At 35.6% G+C, this 16417-nt stretch overlaps 1 protein-coding gene across 8 annotated transcripts in view; it reads right to left on the reverse strand.

Annotated features, from left to right (window-relative positions):
* Window positions 1–16417, reverse strand: part of Gulp1 (GULP PTB domain containing engulfment adaptor 1) — a 216083-nt gene that overhangs the window by 83325 nt on the left and 116341 nt on the right. For all 8 annotated transcript variants that reach the window (XM_048345117.1, XM_048345116.1, XM_048345114.1 and 5 more), the window contains one exon: window positions 1847–1922. In XM_048345117.1, the coding sequence (XP_048201074.1) occupies window positions 1847–1874 (28 nt within the window). In that variant the 5' untranslated portion in view covers window positions 1875–1922. The remainder of the gene's footprint in view (window positions 1–1846; window positions 1923–16417) is intronic.

Here is a 16417-nt window from a genome sequence, read left to right on the forward strand (position 1 = left end):
ATATTACTGTCAGCCCTTGGGATTTTGCCAGTGAAAAACTAATCTGATTTGAGTTGTGATGTACAGCACTTAATTATTTTATTAAAACTACTGAAGTAGGGCTGGGGATATAGCCTAGTGGCAAGAGTGCCTGCCTCGGATACACGAGGCCCTAGGTTCGATTCCCCAGCACCACATATACAGAAAAACGGCCAGAAGGGGCGCTGTGGCTCAAGTGGCGGAGTGCTAGCCTTGAGCGGGAAGAAGCCAGGGACAGTGCTCAGGCCCTGAGTCCAAGGCCCAGGACTGGCCAAAAAAAAAAAAAAAACTACTGAAGTAGAACATAGAATAGTTTCTATATCTTGTTACTACTAAAAGGAATAAAATAGAATACCATTTCACTCTTGGAAAATACTTTAAATCAAAAGCAAGCTATAGATTGCAATGTCTTTTTACTTCCCTTTGCTCAGAAGAACAGCAAATTACATTGTTAGCTTCACAGATGTGCCTTAAAGGTCACATTGCCTAATCCCTACTGAATACATTCATCTTCTGTACCACATCCAAATGTTTGAACATTTAGGGATAAAACCTTTACATGAATCTGTTGGAGTATTTTTCCTATATTAAATCAATGACCTTATAATTTACACCTATTTGTCCTTTACTAAGCAGTCCTATGGGGACTGAAAGACAGTCCACACATGCACCAAGAGTTCTGAACTGCACTTCCTGTTCCATGGTCAAAATGCTAGGGTGGTTATTCAGCCTTTCTACTGGACACATTGCATTGTGTCCTTTAACTGCTGACACCTTTTAAAGAGAACACACTATGCTCGAATGCCTGGCGTATACAGGACCAGGCTGGTCCTTGATTGGAACTGTCATTATTCTTAAAAAAAATGAATGTCAATATTCAATTATCACACTATTGACCTGATGATGGGGCCATTTTTGCCAAGACTGTACTAAATATTCATTTAAGTTATGATAATATATGAATAAGAGTAAAATGATTATTGTTCGACAATTTACAGTATGTAACTAAGTGTTTAATGTGGAATATGACCTAATTGGTCATTACTCCTTACATCTGAAACCTTGCCCTATGAGTCATCTCTTCCTGCTTTCAATCATGTATGACTGTGACTAACACTATTTAATATTGTATCCAAATTCATTGACAGTGTGTTAAGTAGGAGAGAAATCCTGTGTTTGTCACTAGACAACCCTTGTAGAATGAATGGAAACATTTGAAGTTCTTTGTCTTTTAGAGAATTATTAAACATTTCTTTCCTATGAATGTGCCATGAATTGTTTCCTGTCCTTTAAAAAATAACACATAGCTATCTAGCTTTTTCTTTATTTCCTCGTGATTAGACTACATTAAATTAATATTGCTTTAAAATTCCACTTATGTATTAACAGTAAGTTCATTTTGGTTTCATTATTACCAAATCATCATTCCTCAATCCTCTAATATTATTCAATAATACAGAAAGTGTACATGCACACATATACAGCACACATGTACACATTTATTTATATACCACAACTTTACATATAATAAGAAATCAGTATTATATGGCTAACCAAGTCAAAGTTAGAACAAGGTTTCAGATCATTTTATGTTTTGGAATTTCATAAGATACCATAAAATTACCAAGAACATACTATCAAATATATGTTGTGACCTAAATGTATTAACTCTACTCTTCAATGGAGAAAGATTGGTAAGTAATATTTGCAGACTGGAACTTATCTGACATCATTTTCCTGAGCTGTACAGTTTTACTACAGGAGGAAATGATTTCTTAACATCAGTTTTTTATTTTCAAAGCAATACTGATTTGATTAGTTCTCTTACCTTTCTTCCTGCTGAAAGCACGGTTCATGATGAGGTTTCACCAAGTACTTTTCTCACTTCAATCACAGTTTACAGCCTATAAAAAGGACAAATGTTAAAATAAACAAAGGACTGTTTACAATGTCTTCATGTTAATTCATTGTTCTAAGATTCAAGTTTTTTATGGTATGGTAACATAGGGAACCCATGAATTAAGTTTACAAGTGTAACAGGCAGAGGTAACTATGTTGTTCCTCTAGCAAATAAACTTCCTTGAACTGGCATTTTATAACCTTTCACTACCATTATTTTCTAGAACTAGTAGTGAAAGCAGATTCAAGATAACTCAAAGCTTGTTTATTTATTTTTTTCTGAATATTAATTGTCAAAGTGATGTACAGAGGGGTTACAGTTTCAGACCAAGGCACTGGGTACATTTCTTATACAATTTGTTACCTCCCCACTCATTCACCCCCTTCCTCCTCCACCTTTCCCTCTTCCACCAGGAGTTGTTCAGTTGGCTTACACCGAATAGTTTTGTAAGTATTGCTTTAGGAGTCATTTGTCTTTTTATCCTTTGTCTCTGTTTTTATATTCCTTTTCCCTTCCCGAGTTCTGATTCCAGTATATACAGTATCCAAGGTACTCAGAAATTGTTTAGAATTAATTTTTTTGTTCTTTCAGTAACTTGCAGTTTCTAACTTTTCAGGATTACTTCAATATGTTCAGAATTATTTGTTTAAGCCAGGTGCCAGTGGCTCATGCCTGTATTCCTAGGTACACAAGAGGCTGAGATCTGAGAATCATTTTTCAAAGCAAGACAGACTGGGCAGGAAACTCCATGAGACTTTTATCTCCAATAAACTACTCAAAAAAGCTCTAGCACTGTGGCTCAAGTGGTAGAGCACTTGCCTTGAGCAAAAAGAGCTCAGGAACAGCTGCCCAGGCCCAGAGTTCAATCCTCAGGCCCAGCAAGAACAAACCAACCAACCAACAAATAAAATGTCTGTTTAATAATCTGCTTTTATCATAATCCAGAGACCTGCTACAAAAGGAATTAAAAGAAGGTCATCTGTTTCCTTAAAGAACCAAGTGTCATGGGTTTAGTCAACAAATCTCATCCACTGTTCTTCAGGGGTTCCAGTTAATAGAAGACAAAAAGGACCAAGAACTACACATAACTCTGCAAGCCTTCTTGCTTGTCACTCCTAGAGTCAAACTATCACTTCCTGCCCAAAGACCATGATAAATTTATCAAGTCTTTGTCTCTCTCTCTCTCTCTCTCTCTCTCTCTCTCTCTCTCTCTCTCTCTCTCTCTCTCTCTCTCTCTCTGTCTTGCTACTATCTCTCCTTTTGGTGATTATGGAGCTTGAACCTGGCACTCAACCACCTAAGTCACACCTCCAGCCTGATTTTCACTGGTTATTTTAGAGACAGATTCTCAAAGTTTTTCAGCAAAGACTGGACGCAAAATTGCAATCCTCTCGGCCTCATCTCCTATGTAGTTTTTATTACAGTCAGAAGCCACCAACAGCCAGCTCAAGTCACTTATTCTGAAATATAGGCACCTACATAAAAAGCCAAATTCCCCAGGTCATTCTCTTCACTCAGATTCTGACCTCAATATACTGCATTCTAAAACTAAATCATTCTTCTTTCTCATCATTAGGCCCGTTGTTTAGTATTCATGGTAAATCATTATCAAAGGCAGTATCTCAGTATCATAAGCTTATAATCCTAGCTACTTAGGAGGCTACAATCTGAGGACCATAGTTTGAAACCAGCCTTTACAAGAAAAATTGTGAGACTCTTATTTCAAATTAACCATGAAAAAGCCAGAAGTGAAGCTGTGGTTTAAGTGGGACAGCTCTAGCCTTGAGCAAAAAAAGCTCAGTAAGTGAGACATTAACCAGGTCCTGAGTTCTGGGCTCAGTATGGGCACAAAATTTGAAAAAAAAAATCTTCATTTTTGTTTTCCTTCAAGATTCCTTCCACTCTGCTACAGAGAAAAATAAACCTAGTTGATGAAAATACAATAAAAAATACTAATTCCATCAAAATCAAGAGACAAAGGAAAAAAAGACAAATGACTCTAAAGCAATACTTGCAAAATCATTTGATGTAAACAAACTGAACAACTCATGGGGGGAGAGGGAAAGGGGAAGGGAGAGGGGGGAATGAGGAAGCAGGTAAAAAACAGTACCAGAAATGTACCCACTGTATTAGTATGAAACTGTAACCCCTCTGTACATCACTTTGACAATAAATAAGTAATTGTTAATTTAAAAAAAGAAAAAAAAAACTAATTCCCTTGAAGTTCCTTAAGAGAGTGGCTACTTACCCCTCACATATATTGTTCAATTCTACCAAGAAATAGTGTGCAACTAGGGCACTAAGAGGTATTTCATTTTATTAATGTTAAAGATTAAAACTAGAAGAAATGCTATTTTGAACTAATTAACACTAAAAACAGAAGTAAAAGAACCAAACTGCTTTCAAGTAACATCAATTATGCCAAACTACTTTCAATAATTTTTTGAAGAATTTAAAAATTATTTAATACCAAAAATGAAAGATTCATAATGAATAGCACTTCCCACAGTAACAAACAACCTGGAATTCAGATAAGTAGAAAAATGCAATCAATAAGAAGAAAAAAGATTAATAAAACTCTCTCAGAAATGGCAAAGATAGTAAAAGTGGGGAAATAAGAACTTTCAGCCCAGTTCCTATGGTTTTTTTTTTTTTTTTTGGCCAGTCCTGGGCCTTGAACTCAGGGCCTGAGCACCATCCCTGGCTTCTTCCCGCTCAAGGTCAAGGCTACCACTCTGCTACCTGAGCCACAGCGCCCCTTCTGGCCATTTTCCACATATGTGGTGCTGAGGAATTGAACCGAGAGCCTCATGTGTAGGAGGCAAGCACTCTTGCCACTAGGCCATATTCCCAGCACCACCAGTTCCTATGTTTAAACAACAAAGGGAGAGATGTATTTAGGAGCTGTTTCTCAGAGATTTTATACACACACACACACACACACACACACACACACACACACACACGTCAAATTTTTAGTGAAAGACAGTTTAGAAAGTCAAAAGAATAATGAAACTGAAGACACAAAGAAATATGAAATAAGCCAAAATTTGACAGAGAAAAAGGCTAATAGGAAAGAAGAAAGGATGGCTGTATGCATGCCAGCATCTGTTATTGTTTGCTTTCCTGATAATGGCCATCAAACTGGGGTAGGATGAAATCTCAATGTTGTTTTAATTTGCATTTCTTTTATGGCCAGAGATGTTGAGCCTTTCTTTGTGTGGCTATTTTTACTTCTTTTTCTGAGAAGAATCTCTTTAGCTCATTAGCCCATTTTAATGGCATTATTGCTTTTTTTGAGGATTTAATTTTTTAAGTTCTCTTTATATTCTGGATAATAGGTCATTGATGGGTAGCTGGAAAAGAATCTTCTCCCCTTTTGGAGGCTGCCTTTTGAGTTTGTTGGCTATGTCCTATGTCCTTTGCTGTGCAGAAATATTTTAGGTTGATACAGTCACACTTATCTAGTCTTTCCTTGACTTGCTGTGCTTCTGGATCTTCACTTGGAATGTTTCTACCTGTGCCCAGAAGCCCTAATGTTTTCCCTCCTCCTTCATGACTTCAGGTCCAATAATGAAGTCTGTAATTTATTTTGAACTGATGCTCTTGCATTCATTTGAAAGCATTATATTGTACCATTTGTAAAGAAATTGAAAGACCTAGAAAAAATATGTTAAGTGAAGTAAGTCAGGCATAGAGAGACAAAGGATCCATATTTTTGCTTATATGTGGAAGCTAGATTTAGTTTATAAACCTATAAGTAAATGCAGAGTGGTAGCAAGTGTATGCAAATTATTAATTGAAATAACTGTAGATTCAAGGGAGAACTCAAATAATGTAATTTGTGAGAAAGGTGAGGTTAAAGTCCTAACCTTAAAACAAAAGGAAGGAGGTACTTGAAAGGAGTGGGGTTGAGGTAAAGGAGAAAGTAGTAGACAAATAAAGAGGAGAAGGGGGGTGGGGGTGAGAATGTGGTCAAGAATCCAATGTATATGCTCCAAAATTAAGAAGATGGGGTGGGTAGGGTAATGATGGGTGAGAATATTGAAAAGGGTGACAATGATAAAGATATATTTTATTCATAAACCACTTTTTTACATGGCAATTCTTTTGTACAAGTACTTAATTTTAAAAATTTGAAAAAGAGAAAAAAAGACGGGAACATAGAGAAAGAAAAAAAGGATAAGAGGGACAGACAGATCATTAAATTATGAAGCAGAAAGGAGAGGGAAGCAAGTATAATACTATGGAAATATAAGCTTTTAATATTCGACTAAAATATATGAAGGGTGAACAAATGTAGCTCTGGAATTCATTAGACACTATGTTAAAAATGAACTATACAAATTGTGGGTTGGGACAGGAGGGAAAAACAGTGAGAGACCGAAGAAAGGAGTGACGTGGTTCAAAAAGAAATGTATGCATTACCTAACTTATGAAACTGTAACCCCTTTGCACAATAATAACAATAAAATATATATCATTTATCAAAGAAAATCAGCAAGCCAAAAATATGACAAAAAATTACCTCAAGAAACAATAATGTCATAAACTGATTTTTTAATGAGAGAAAAATATAAAAATAGTCTGGAAACAAGTTTAAATTACTGAGAGAAGTAAGTCAAAAGAATTATAATTATACATATATCTATAATTATGTATGGAGGGAATAGCAAGAGTGTTTTTTATTCAATTTTATTGTCAAGGTGATGTACACAGGGGTTAATTACATACTTAAGGTAGTGAGTACATTTCTTGGTCAATATTGTTACCTCTCCCTCGTTTTTCTCTCACTTTCCTGCCCCCAAACCTCCCAATTGTACATTTCATTTCCAACATATGGTCGGTGAGTATCGCTGTTGCACTGGTTCACCCTTTGTTCTTTGTCTCACCTCTTTGACGTTCCCCTTCCCTTTCCTAATTCAGATAAACTAAATGAACTCCAAAACATGGAAACTAGAGGTTTTTCATTGTTGTTATTTTTAATGCATTATGTGAAATTCTTTCTTTTTCCTTTCATTTTTCTTTCTTTTGGTTTATTCCCTGTTGTCACAGTAAGAGTGACTTTATGGCCAATATTTTCTCTTAAAACATCATTATATGTGCTGTATATTTAAAACAGCTGGTAACAATTCAAATTCATTTGGTGTCTACAATATATTTGGTTTAGTCCAAACTCATGAATAGAATATCTCAATATGAACAAGGAAAATGTGTAATTCACAATTTATGACTTATGATAACATTACTGTTCCAAAACATTATACATGCTAACAGTAGAAAAATCCCGTTGTTTGGTCAGAGATGAGGATAAAATAATCACTAGGTTTAGTTCTATATGGGAAGGTAAACTGGGTAAAAGAAAACAATTTTTTTGTGTGTGAATGCATAGAAGACACGATGTTTTAATTTTCAAATGTTTTAATTTCCATGATTGTTAAGTGTGTGATACAGTGAGCTAATTATGAAAGGATGTCAGATAATTTTAAATCCTGAATTAACTCCTTCAGTTTTCTAACACTAAAGTGATAGCTCCTAAAACTTATATTCTTGTAATGGTTAATGGTCTTGCAAATGCTGCTAGGATGAATAAGTTTGGTTTGATACTTCTTGATTTAATTAGTGTCAGTTCTAAAGGCACTCTGTTTAAATGTCCCAATTGTCAGACATCTTAGAATATTCTCCATTGATTTTATGACTGTAAATTGCAAGTCTTTACACTTAAAGATCAATGCTGAGTGTAGCCAAGGAAATCAAGCAGTACATAAGCTGAGAAGTTTCACATTAGCAAGAGAGGAAGCCACATGATATGTAGTACAGAAATACATATACCTTGTTGTCAGAAATAGCAAGAGTAGTGTTTTCTGAGATTCCCCAATTAAATATAGATACATAGTGTTGTTAGCTGCCTTTTCTCAATCTGGACCTTTACTGCATAACAGTCACAGAAATTTATTTGTTCTTGATACACACACACACACACACACACACACACACAATATTATACTAGAACACACTGATTATCACAGTATGATCCCTACTTTCAAAAACTTGAAAGCATTTGGAAATAGGGGAGAATGTGGTAGAGCAGTGTGGATAGGGTAAGCCCTCTAAAAAGAGAAATATACCACTGAACATGAGAGGATGAAGTATAACTTTTTCAGTTAAGAAAAAAGCTTTAGAGAGGTTATGAATAGTAACTACCCAGATGGTCCATGGCTAAAGGCGTGAAGAGGAAAGAATGTCCCAGGCAGAAAGAGAAAACATGTGTGGTACTTGTTGATTATGCACACAGACCTCCTAGGCACATTGCTATTATTCCTCAGAGAACCATCAACTGGTTGGCCCTTGGCTGTCTGCTAGCATTCTCTGCAATACCCAGCACAAAATGAGGTACAAATTTCAAACTTTAATGCATAGCATCCAGAAATGTTAAGTCCGTAGAACAAAAAGAAATGGGCATAAATTCACTCCTATAATGAAGCTGGAGTCAAAAACCATTTTCTCAATGACTTGAAAAGAAAAATGGAATTTGCACTCCATCATTTCTGACATTTAAAGTTATAAAACTTACATCACTTTATTTTGACAATAAAACTTGCTGTAATAGAATTTTGTGAGGGTATATAAAAACACCATTTCAATGTTATAAGCTCTTATTTATTTATAATCTTTAAAAATTATACTTTTATTATCCTTGAGTAGTTATGCAAAGGGGTTACAATTCAACACACCAGTTTATGAGTATAATGCATCGTTTATTATCTTTTTTTTTTTTTTTTTTTTTTGGCCAGTCCTGGGCCTTGGACTCAGGGCCTGAGCACTGTCCCTGGCTTCTTCCCGCTCAAGGCTAGCACTCAGCCACTTGAGCCACAGCGCCGCTTCTGGCCGTTTTCTGTATATGTGGTGCTGGGGAATCGAACCTAGGGCCTCGTGTATCCGAGGCAGGCATTCTTGCCACTAGGCTATATCCCCAGCCCCCGTTTATTATCTTTAAGTAGTTGTACAAAGGAGTTTCCATTCACTGAAGCAGTTTATGAATACTGTGCATCTTCATCAATATCAGCCCTTTCCACATTCTCTCCCACCCCCAATGAATCATCATCAATGTCACCCCTTTCATCATTCTCCCCATCCCTCCCAAACTCAACCGTCCCTTCACTTTTCTAACTTTATAAGATATACATTGAATATGATAACTGTTTTCCCTCTTCCTCTCTTCATTCCTCTACCCTGTCGGCTGGATGTCCCCACCCCTGCCCACAACAGTATCAGCTTTCTGGTATTTATTGTGACAGACAACAAGTTATTCCAGTTAATACATTTGTGTACATGTACATATGACCTTGTGTGTGTGTGTGTGTGTGTAATAGATTTAACTTCTCATAAGAGAAACATGTGTCCTTTGTCTCCTATGTTCATTGCTGCAGTACTCATGATAGCCAATGTATAGAAACAGCCCAGATGATAGTAAAAGACAAATATTTACACTAAGACATGAATAATTCAACAGCACTCTAAATATGCATGCAATGAGAACAAAGGAGGATATTTCTAGGAGGGAATCACAAAGGCTCAAGAGCTATGTGCATATAATCATATAAAATGATTATTCAAATGAACTCCAAGAAATGGAAACAGGAGGGTTTTTATTATAGTGTTTGCAGTTCTTTTTTTTTCTTTCCTTTTTTCCTTTGGTTTATTTTCCTTTTGTTGCTGTTTTTTACTCCTGTACCCTTTGTCTTGTATGTACATTGATCTGATTTGGGGAGGGGGAGGTGAAGCATAGAATGGTTGGTCAAAGACTGAACAAATTCAGCAGTGGTACTCATTAGACATTGTGTTGGAAATGAACTTTACAACTTGGAAGGGAGGGGAGTTGGGAGAAGGAAAAGTGGGAGAAATGAAGGAAGGGGTGACATTGTTCAAAGAAAATGTACTCGTTGCCTTACTTATGTAACTGTAACCCCTCTGTACATCACCTTTACAATATTTTTTTTTAAAGCAACAGCCCAGATGACTTTCAGGAAATAAAAAAAAATTGTTATGTGTATACACAATGGAATTTTACTCACCGCATAGGATGAATGATATTATATGATTGTAAAGAAATGGATGGGCTTGGAAAAATTATATAAACACTCTTTATTTGGAACAAATATTTGGGCAATAATTACGGAAATGTTGGGATCTTACAAAATGCAGGTATAGCTTGCTTCCTTTTATCAGCCTGCAGGTGGTGCCAGCTCTCAGAAGCTCCAGGATGAATATGCTATAGGGATGCTTTCATCCTTACCACCAAAAGACAGAGCTCCAGAGGGGGAAAACACAAGCATTCTCAAACTCTCAGGGCAATCTCGTTCCCATGAGCATAAAGAGCATCCCAGAATTACCATGTGAGCATCTATATTATTCTCAGCTAAGCTTGGCAGGCTTTTGGCAATCTGTTTCAATAATTAGATGCTATGATATTTTTTATTGGAACTTCTTCCAATGGTGAGAAGTTTTGGGTTTTCAATATTTCCCTGTATCCTTTTTTATTAGCTACTTTACCTTAAATGAGATATAAATATGCTTTAAAGAACATAAAGACTAATTAAACCACACAATGAGTTGTAAATCTCAATAAGTTGAAAGAAATACTTAAAACACAATGTATATAAGTAGCTTTTATGCACATCTAAAATGTAACACACACTTAATGTCCTTTCAACCAGACTTGGAGGTTCTCATATCTGAGTTTCTAAATCATAATGATATTGTTATAACTGTAGTATCTGCCTTAAGTTTGAATGTACACACTAGAATTTTATCTTTTTAGACCTTCTGCTCTGCTCATTGCATGAAATACATATGCATATCTTATGAACAAAAACTTGTGGGATTCAATTATAGAAGTAACATTATCCTTAGAAAACACTTACTGAATTCCTTTGAAGACCAAAAAAATATTGTTGTGTGACTGCACCGTGTATAACTAAGACATAGGAAACATAAGTTTTAAGAATAGAATGTAATGTGTGTGTGAGTGTATGTGTGTGTGTGTGTCTATGTGTGTGTAACAGTCAGTTGGTGCCTGAGCATCCAGAAATAGTAAAAACAACAACAACAAAAAACTTTTATTTCAGTTTCTTTCTTTCTTTTTTTTTTTTTTTTTTTGCTTTTAATGTGGGTACTTCACTTGAAAGAAACTTCTTTAAATATCTGGTCTTGCATATACTCTTTACACATTGGTTTGTGGTATCGTAAGCACTGTGTTTGAATGCCTATATTAAATTCTACAACTCAGTAATTATATGTCCACAATTACTGTTTTGTTCTAAATACAATGCTGACTTTTATTGTGTAGCACACATACCACTCCAAGGACACAGAAAATACTTTCCATTTCTGCCACGACAGTCGTGCCAGTACATCTTTAAATTTATAGGACTCCCATAATCTTAAATTTGCTCACCTTTTCCCCTTGCTTCTATTATTTTTTCCTGTATAGTTGACAAAAACTTTCTCCTTAGAAATCTCATTATCTTCTTCAAAATACAGAACCCTGAGATTCTGAAATTCTGAGACCCAGGACACTCTCCTCTTTTGTTTCTGACAGGGCCAAATATCAGGCCAGAAAATTCTCATTTTTTGTTCCACAGATTACTAGCCAAAGCACTGTGTCCACTGACCAATCTGGGGAAAAAAAATCACTTGACCTAACCAAATGTTAAGACTCTCTTTTTCCCTTCAGGCCCTAGAAGTGTGAGCCGTTTTCAGTCCCATCGGCATCTCCACTTCTTTCACATGATATTTTCATCTTTGCCCACATATAATCTTTCTGGCCTCATATTCTCACTTTGGTCTAATGAAACAAATATTCTTTCTGTCTATTCTTTCTGATATTTTCTGTTCCTCTAGCTGATATGTTCTTTCTAACCAGTGATTCTATCCAACCTTAAGTGAAAACCAAACTGTTGTTGTTGTGTTTTTGCTGGAAAATCTATTTTATCATATTTAGAAAAATTTCTGGCAACTAATTCCAACCTACTTTGCTGAGCTAATTTGCAAATTTTTCTTTCAAAATGTCTACTCAAATGAAGCCAGCCTTCTTATCATCTCCCACTGATGAGCGCTTTCATTTTACAAACAATATATTTCTTTAAATGAAATATAAAGAAATGCCCTAATAAATGACTCCAAATGCAAAGCAAATAAACTTTTCTATTTTATTGGTATAAAAATATGGTGATAAATTCCAAAACATACTGAAAATGTATAGCAATTTTAGAAAATCAAACATTATTTTGAAGATATTAGAAAAATAAAAAATTCCTTAAAGCTATTCAGTAAAATAAGAAAATAAGGCTGTTGACTTATTACAACTATGCCATAGGATTATGATAAGATATACAAATAAATACAAGACACATTTTGATCAATCAAGACAAAAATAGCAATGACCCTTGTCCGATTTAAGAAGTATTTCTTCTATCAAAGGAAAAAAAACCTGTGTAAACAGCAAGGGTGTGTGTACTGAAACAATACTTAGAAAAAAACAATCTGATAACAAAGTAAGCATATTTTGACTTTGATAAAAGTAAAAAAAAAAAAAAATACTGTGATTTCCCCAATACCGAAAATCAAGGAAAAATCTTTCTAGTAAGGAAATAGGGCCAGAATGTTCATTTAAAATTTCACTGAAAAAAAATCTTAATATAAAGAAATTCCAACGACATTTAATTGAAGTTGTAAATTAATAAGACTTTTTTTTATTGAATTATTGACACTGTCATTGAGGAACATACAAAAGGATCACAATCTACTTTGTACCTGATACTGAAATTAAGTGGGCCCCAGCTTCCAGGCCTTAGGCTGTGGCTTGTTTCCATCCCTCATCCTTCAGGTTGCTGAGGATGTAGACACCAAGTCTCTCACCCATAATTTGGTGGGGGTTTTTTTCCCTTTCTCCCTTTCTTTCTTTCTTTTTTCCTTCCTTCCTTCCTTAAGAACCTCTCTCTCTCTCTCTCTCTCTCTCTCTCTCTCTTTCTTTCATTCTTTCTTCTTTTTTTTGCTGGTGGCTGGTGCTGGGCCTGGGCTCTGTCTTTTCAAGGCCAGTGCTCTACCACTTGAGCACCTCTTCCAGCCTTTTCTATGTACTTTATTGGCGATAAAAGTCTCACGTAATTTCCTTCCCAGGTTGGTTTTGAACTGCCAACCTCAGATCTCAGCCTGCTGGGTAGCTAGGATTACAGGTGAGAGTCAATGGCACCCCTCCACAATTTACTTTTGAAAGAATAGGCAATTTCAACAACAATAAAAAACAACCTTAGACCTCCAATGACTTTTGTTGGTTGGCGTCTGTGATTCTAGTTCCTAAAAGCAGAGAAGGATCCTGGATAGAAAACGAAAGGAGTCCCAAAGTTTGTAAGAACATATGTCAAAAATCACCAGCATCGAACAGAGTGGAAAAATAAGGTGCTTGTGGTAGTCAACTGTATCCCTAGCAAATCAATATCATGGTTGCATGCCATCCCAGGCAGCAGAGTCCATGAGACTCTTCTCCACATAACCAGCAAAAGAACCAGAAGTGGACATGTGGCTGAAGTGGTGGAGAGCTAGCCTTGAGCACATGAGTGGTTCCAATACAAAATGGAATTTTACACCACCATCAGAAAAGATAAAATAAAGGCATTCTCAGGGGAATGTATGGAGTTAGAACAAATCATGTTGAGCAAGGTAAGCCAAAGTCAGCAATAAACAATGCATGTTCCCTCTGATATGTGGAAGTTGGATTTAAAACACAACAGGATATGACAAAGTATACAAGATTCTAGATAGCCATATACAGTGAGACCAAAAAAGGCCAGTCTTAGGAGAAAAGCACTGCGTTGTAGTACCCTCCTCATATGTACATAAAATTATATACATATGGAAACAAACTCCAAAGATAAAGGAGACAAAAGATCTTTTCTTAATTTGTCTTTTGGTTTTTAGACAAGTCTATTCTTTACCTATGGATTATACATGTGCACATTTGAGTGAAGCTGTGGAGAGGGCACAGAATACGTGGAAAATGGGTGAAAAAGTGCGGCAGTGGGGCCCACTGGCTGCACTGGTCACTGATGAAAGTGAACCAAACAACTAGTGGCAGAGATGAGAGGGAGGGAATGGGAGAGAATGAGGGAACAGATGATACTAAGCAAATGGAAAGAAATATACTTATTACCTGGCATATCTAATGGTAACCCTGATGTATATCACTGCTAAAACAACAATAAATAAAAAAGAATAAAATCTGAAAGTGTGACATTGATCAATATGTATTGTACTCATTAACTACTTTGTTGAATGGCAATTCCTTTGTATAAATACTTAAAGATAAGAAAACACTTTTTTAAGTCTGAAAAAAGAAAAGAAATCGGTGCTCTGCATCATGGTGAAATGGATGACTTCTGCAGTGTGGTTTTAGGGAATCGGAAGGTTGGGGAGGCTGATTCCTGTTGATTCATTAGGAAACATTCAAAGGAAGTGGAAAAACGCAAGGAATTTTGGAGGCAAAAAAACATAACAAGAACTGAGGGTACCATGGGTTCAAGGGATAGACATTTCATTAAAAATTATTGCATATATATTTATGCTAATGGGAAGCTTGTTAGTAAAAGAAAAATGATTATAGAAAAGTGATGGCTAAATGCAGGAGAAATTCTTTCATAGGAATTTAGGAATAGGGTTAAATCCTCAAGTGAAGTGGCTGTACTTAAGAAAATTCAAGTGTTCTCGAACAGAATATTTGATAATTTTGTAGATTTGGAGATGGGAAAAGTGGAATGTCTCTTCTAATTGCAGGTATTCTCTCAGTTCAATAAGAATAAGGCCATTAACTCTTAGTAAGAGTGATGAAGATATGTAAGGATTAGAGAAAAGAAAAGTTGAGACAAAGACAGAGCTGAAAGCTTAAATGCAAGATAGAACTGAAAAGCAAAGTAATTGGTGAGGAATTTTGATGTCCTGTTAAGAACTGTAATCCAAATGTGAAAGATATGGCTGTATATATTCATGTGTATGCATATTGGTATGTTTGTTCTGGCCATCTTGCCAGCTTAAGTGTTATCAACACAGACAGTGATTTTTTTCAGGGCTACTACAAGAGAGAAAAGGAAACCAAGATGTCTTGGTAAGTTATCGTCTATATATTGAAACAAAACTTGCCTTTGAAATTGGTCCAGCCTTGGAAATAACATTAACAATTATATGTTCCTCTTCCTATCATATCCCTTGACTGTAATCAATAAGTAATGGTTTTGAATTTTTCTTTAATTAGCATTGCATAAAATATGTTCACTCGGACTTTGTAATATTAACACTTCTGTTAATATTTATGTTTTCTTGGGGTTCTTCAGAGCAGGATAGGTAAGACGAAACATTTTAGTGTAGATCTACTTAATATAGATTTCAATACAAATGAAGATTACTGAAAAAATTGGTTTTCTTTACATACTGGTTTCATGTTATAATTACAACCATCTACATTTCCAAATTTATCAAATCATATCAGTAATATTCCATGAATTGGCTGACTACAACAAATTAAAAGTATTTCCTGTCAGTAAGTAGAAGACAGTAATGAATAACAGATTTAAGAAGCAGAGAAAAAAAGACTACTCAATAGCATAACCACGCAAATTGATTAATTAATAAGTCCTCCACAAAAGTATATCTGATTTTCTGTTATTATTATCTACCACTTAATGCTTTAAACATGTTTTGTAAAATGCATTTACTGCTTTTGAAATATATCTTTTGATTAATTTATTTATTAATAATATAATTTTGTCAAGGTGATGTACAGTGGGTTAGCGTTATATACACAGGGGAGTGATTACGTCAAACCTGTTATCTCCTCCTTCATTTTTCTTCTACTTCCCCTCCCCACAATATGCCTGATTGAAATGTATCTTACCATTAATATATAAAATCTTATCAATAGAAGAAAAGTATAATAAAGAATAATAAGAGTGTGAATTACAACATAATGGAAGAGTAACTCTCAAGTTGAAGCTGTCATCACAACATCTACAATGGTTGCAGGGCCAGGGTCCCAGCTTTGACGTTTTGAAGATGTAAACAGTATTCTAATTGTCTTCACCACAGAAAGTACAGACAACCCTCTTCCTCACCGATCTCTCTAAATTATGGGGTTGTTAGAATCACATAAGATAAATGTGACATTCCTAAATGGAATCCATTATTTAGTTTTCTTTTTTTCCCATCCTCAGGCTTGAACTCAGACCCAGGTGTTGTCCCTGAGCCTCATTGTGCTCAAGGCTAGCGCTCTACCACCACTCCCAGCTTTTACTGAGTAGTTTATTGGAGATAAGAGTTTCATGGATTTTTCTGCTTGGGCTGGCTTTGAATTGCAATCCTCAGATCTCAGCCTCCTGACTACTTAGGATTACAGGTAGAAGCTACCAGTGCCCAGCTACCGTGACTTTTAAAAAATAGTTCATAAATATA

The sequence above is a fragment of the Perognathus longimembris genome, chromosome 4 (assembly GCF_023159225.1).
Source record: "Perognathus longimembris pacificus isolate PPM17 chromosome 4, ASM2315922v1, whole genome shotgun sequence".
In the NCBI taxonomy this organism is placed as follows: Eukaryota; Metazoa; Chordata; class Mammalia; order Rodentia; family Heteromyidae; genus Perognathus; species Perognathus longimembris.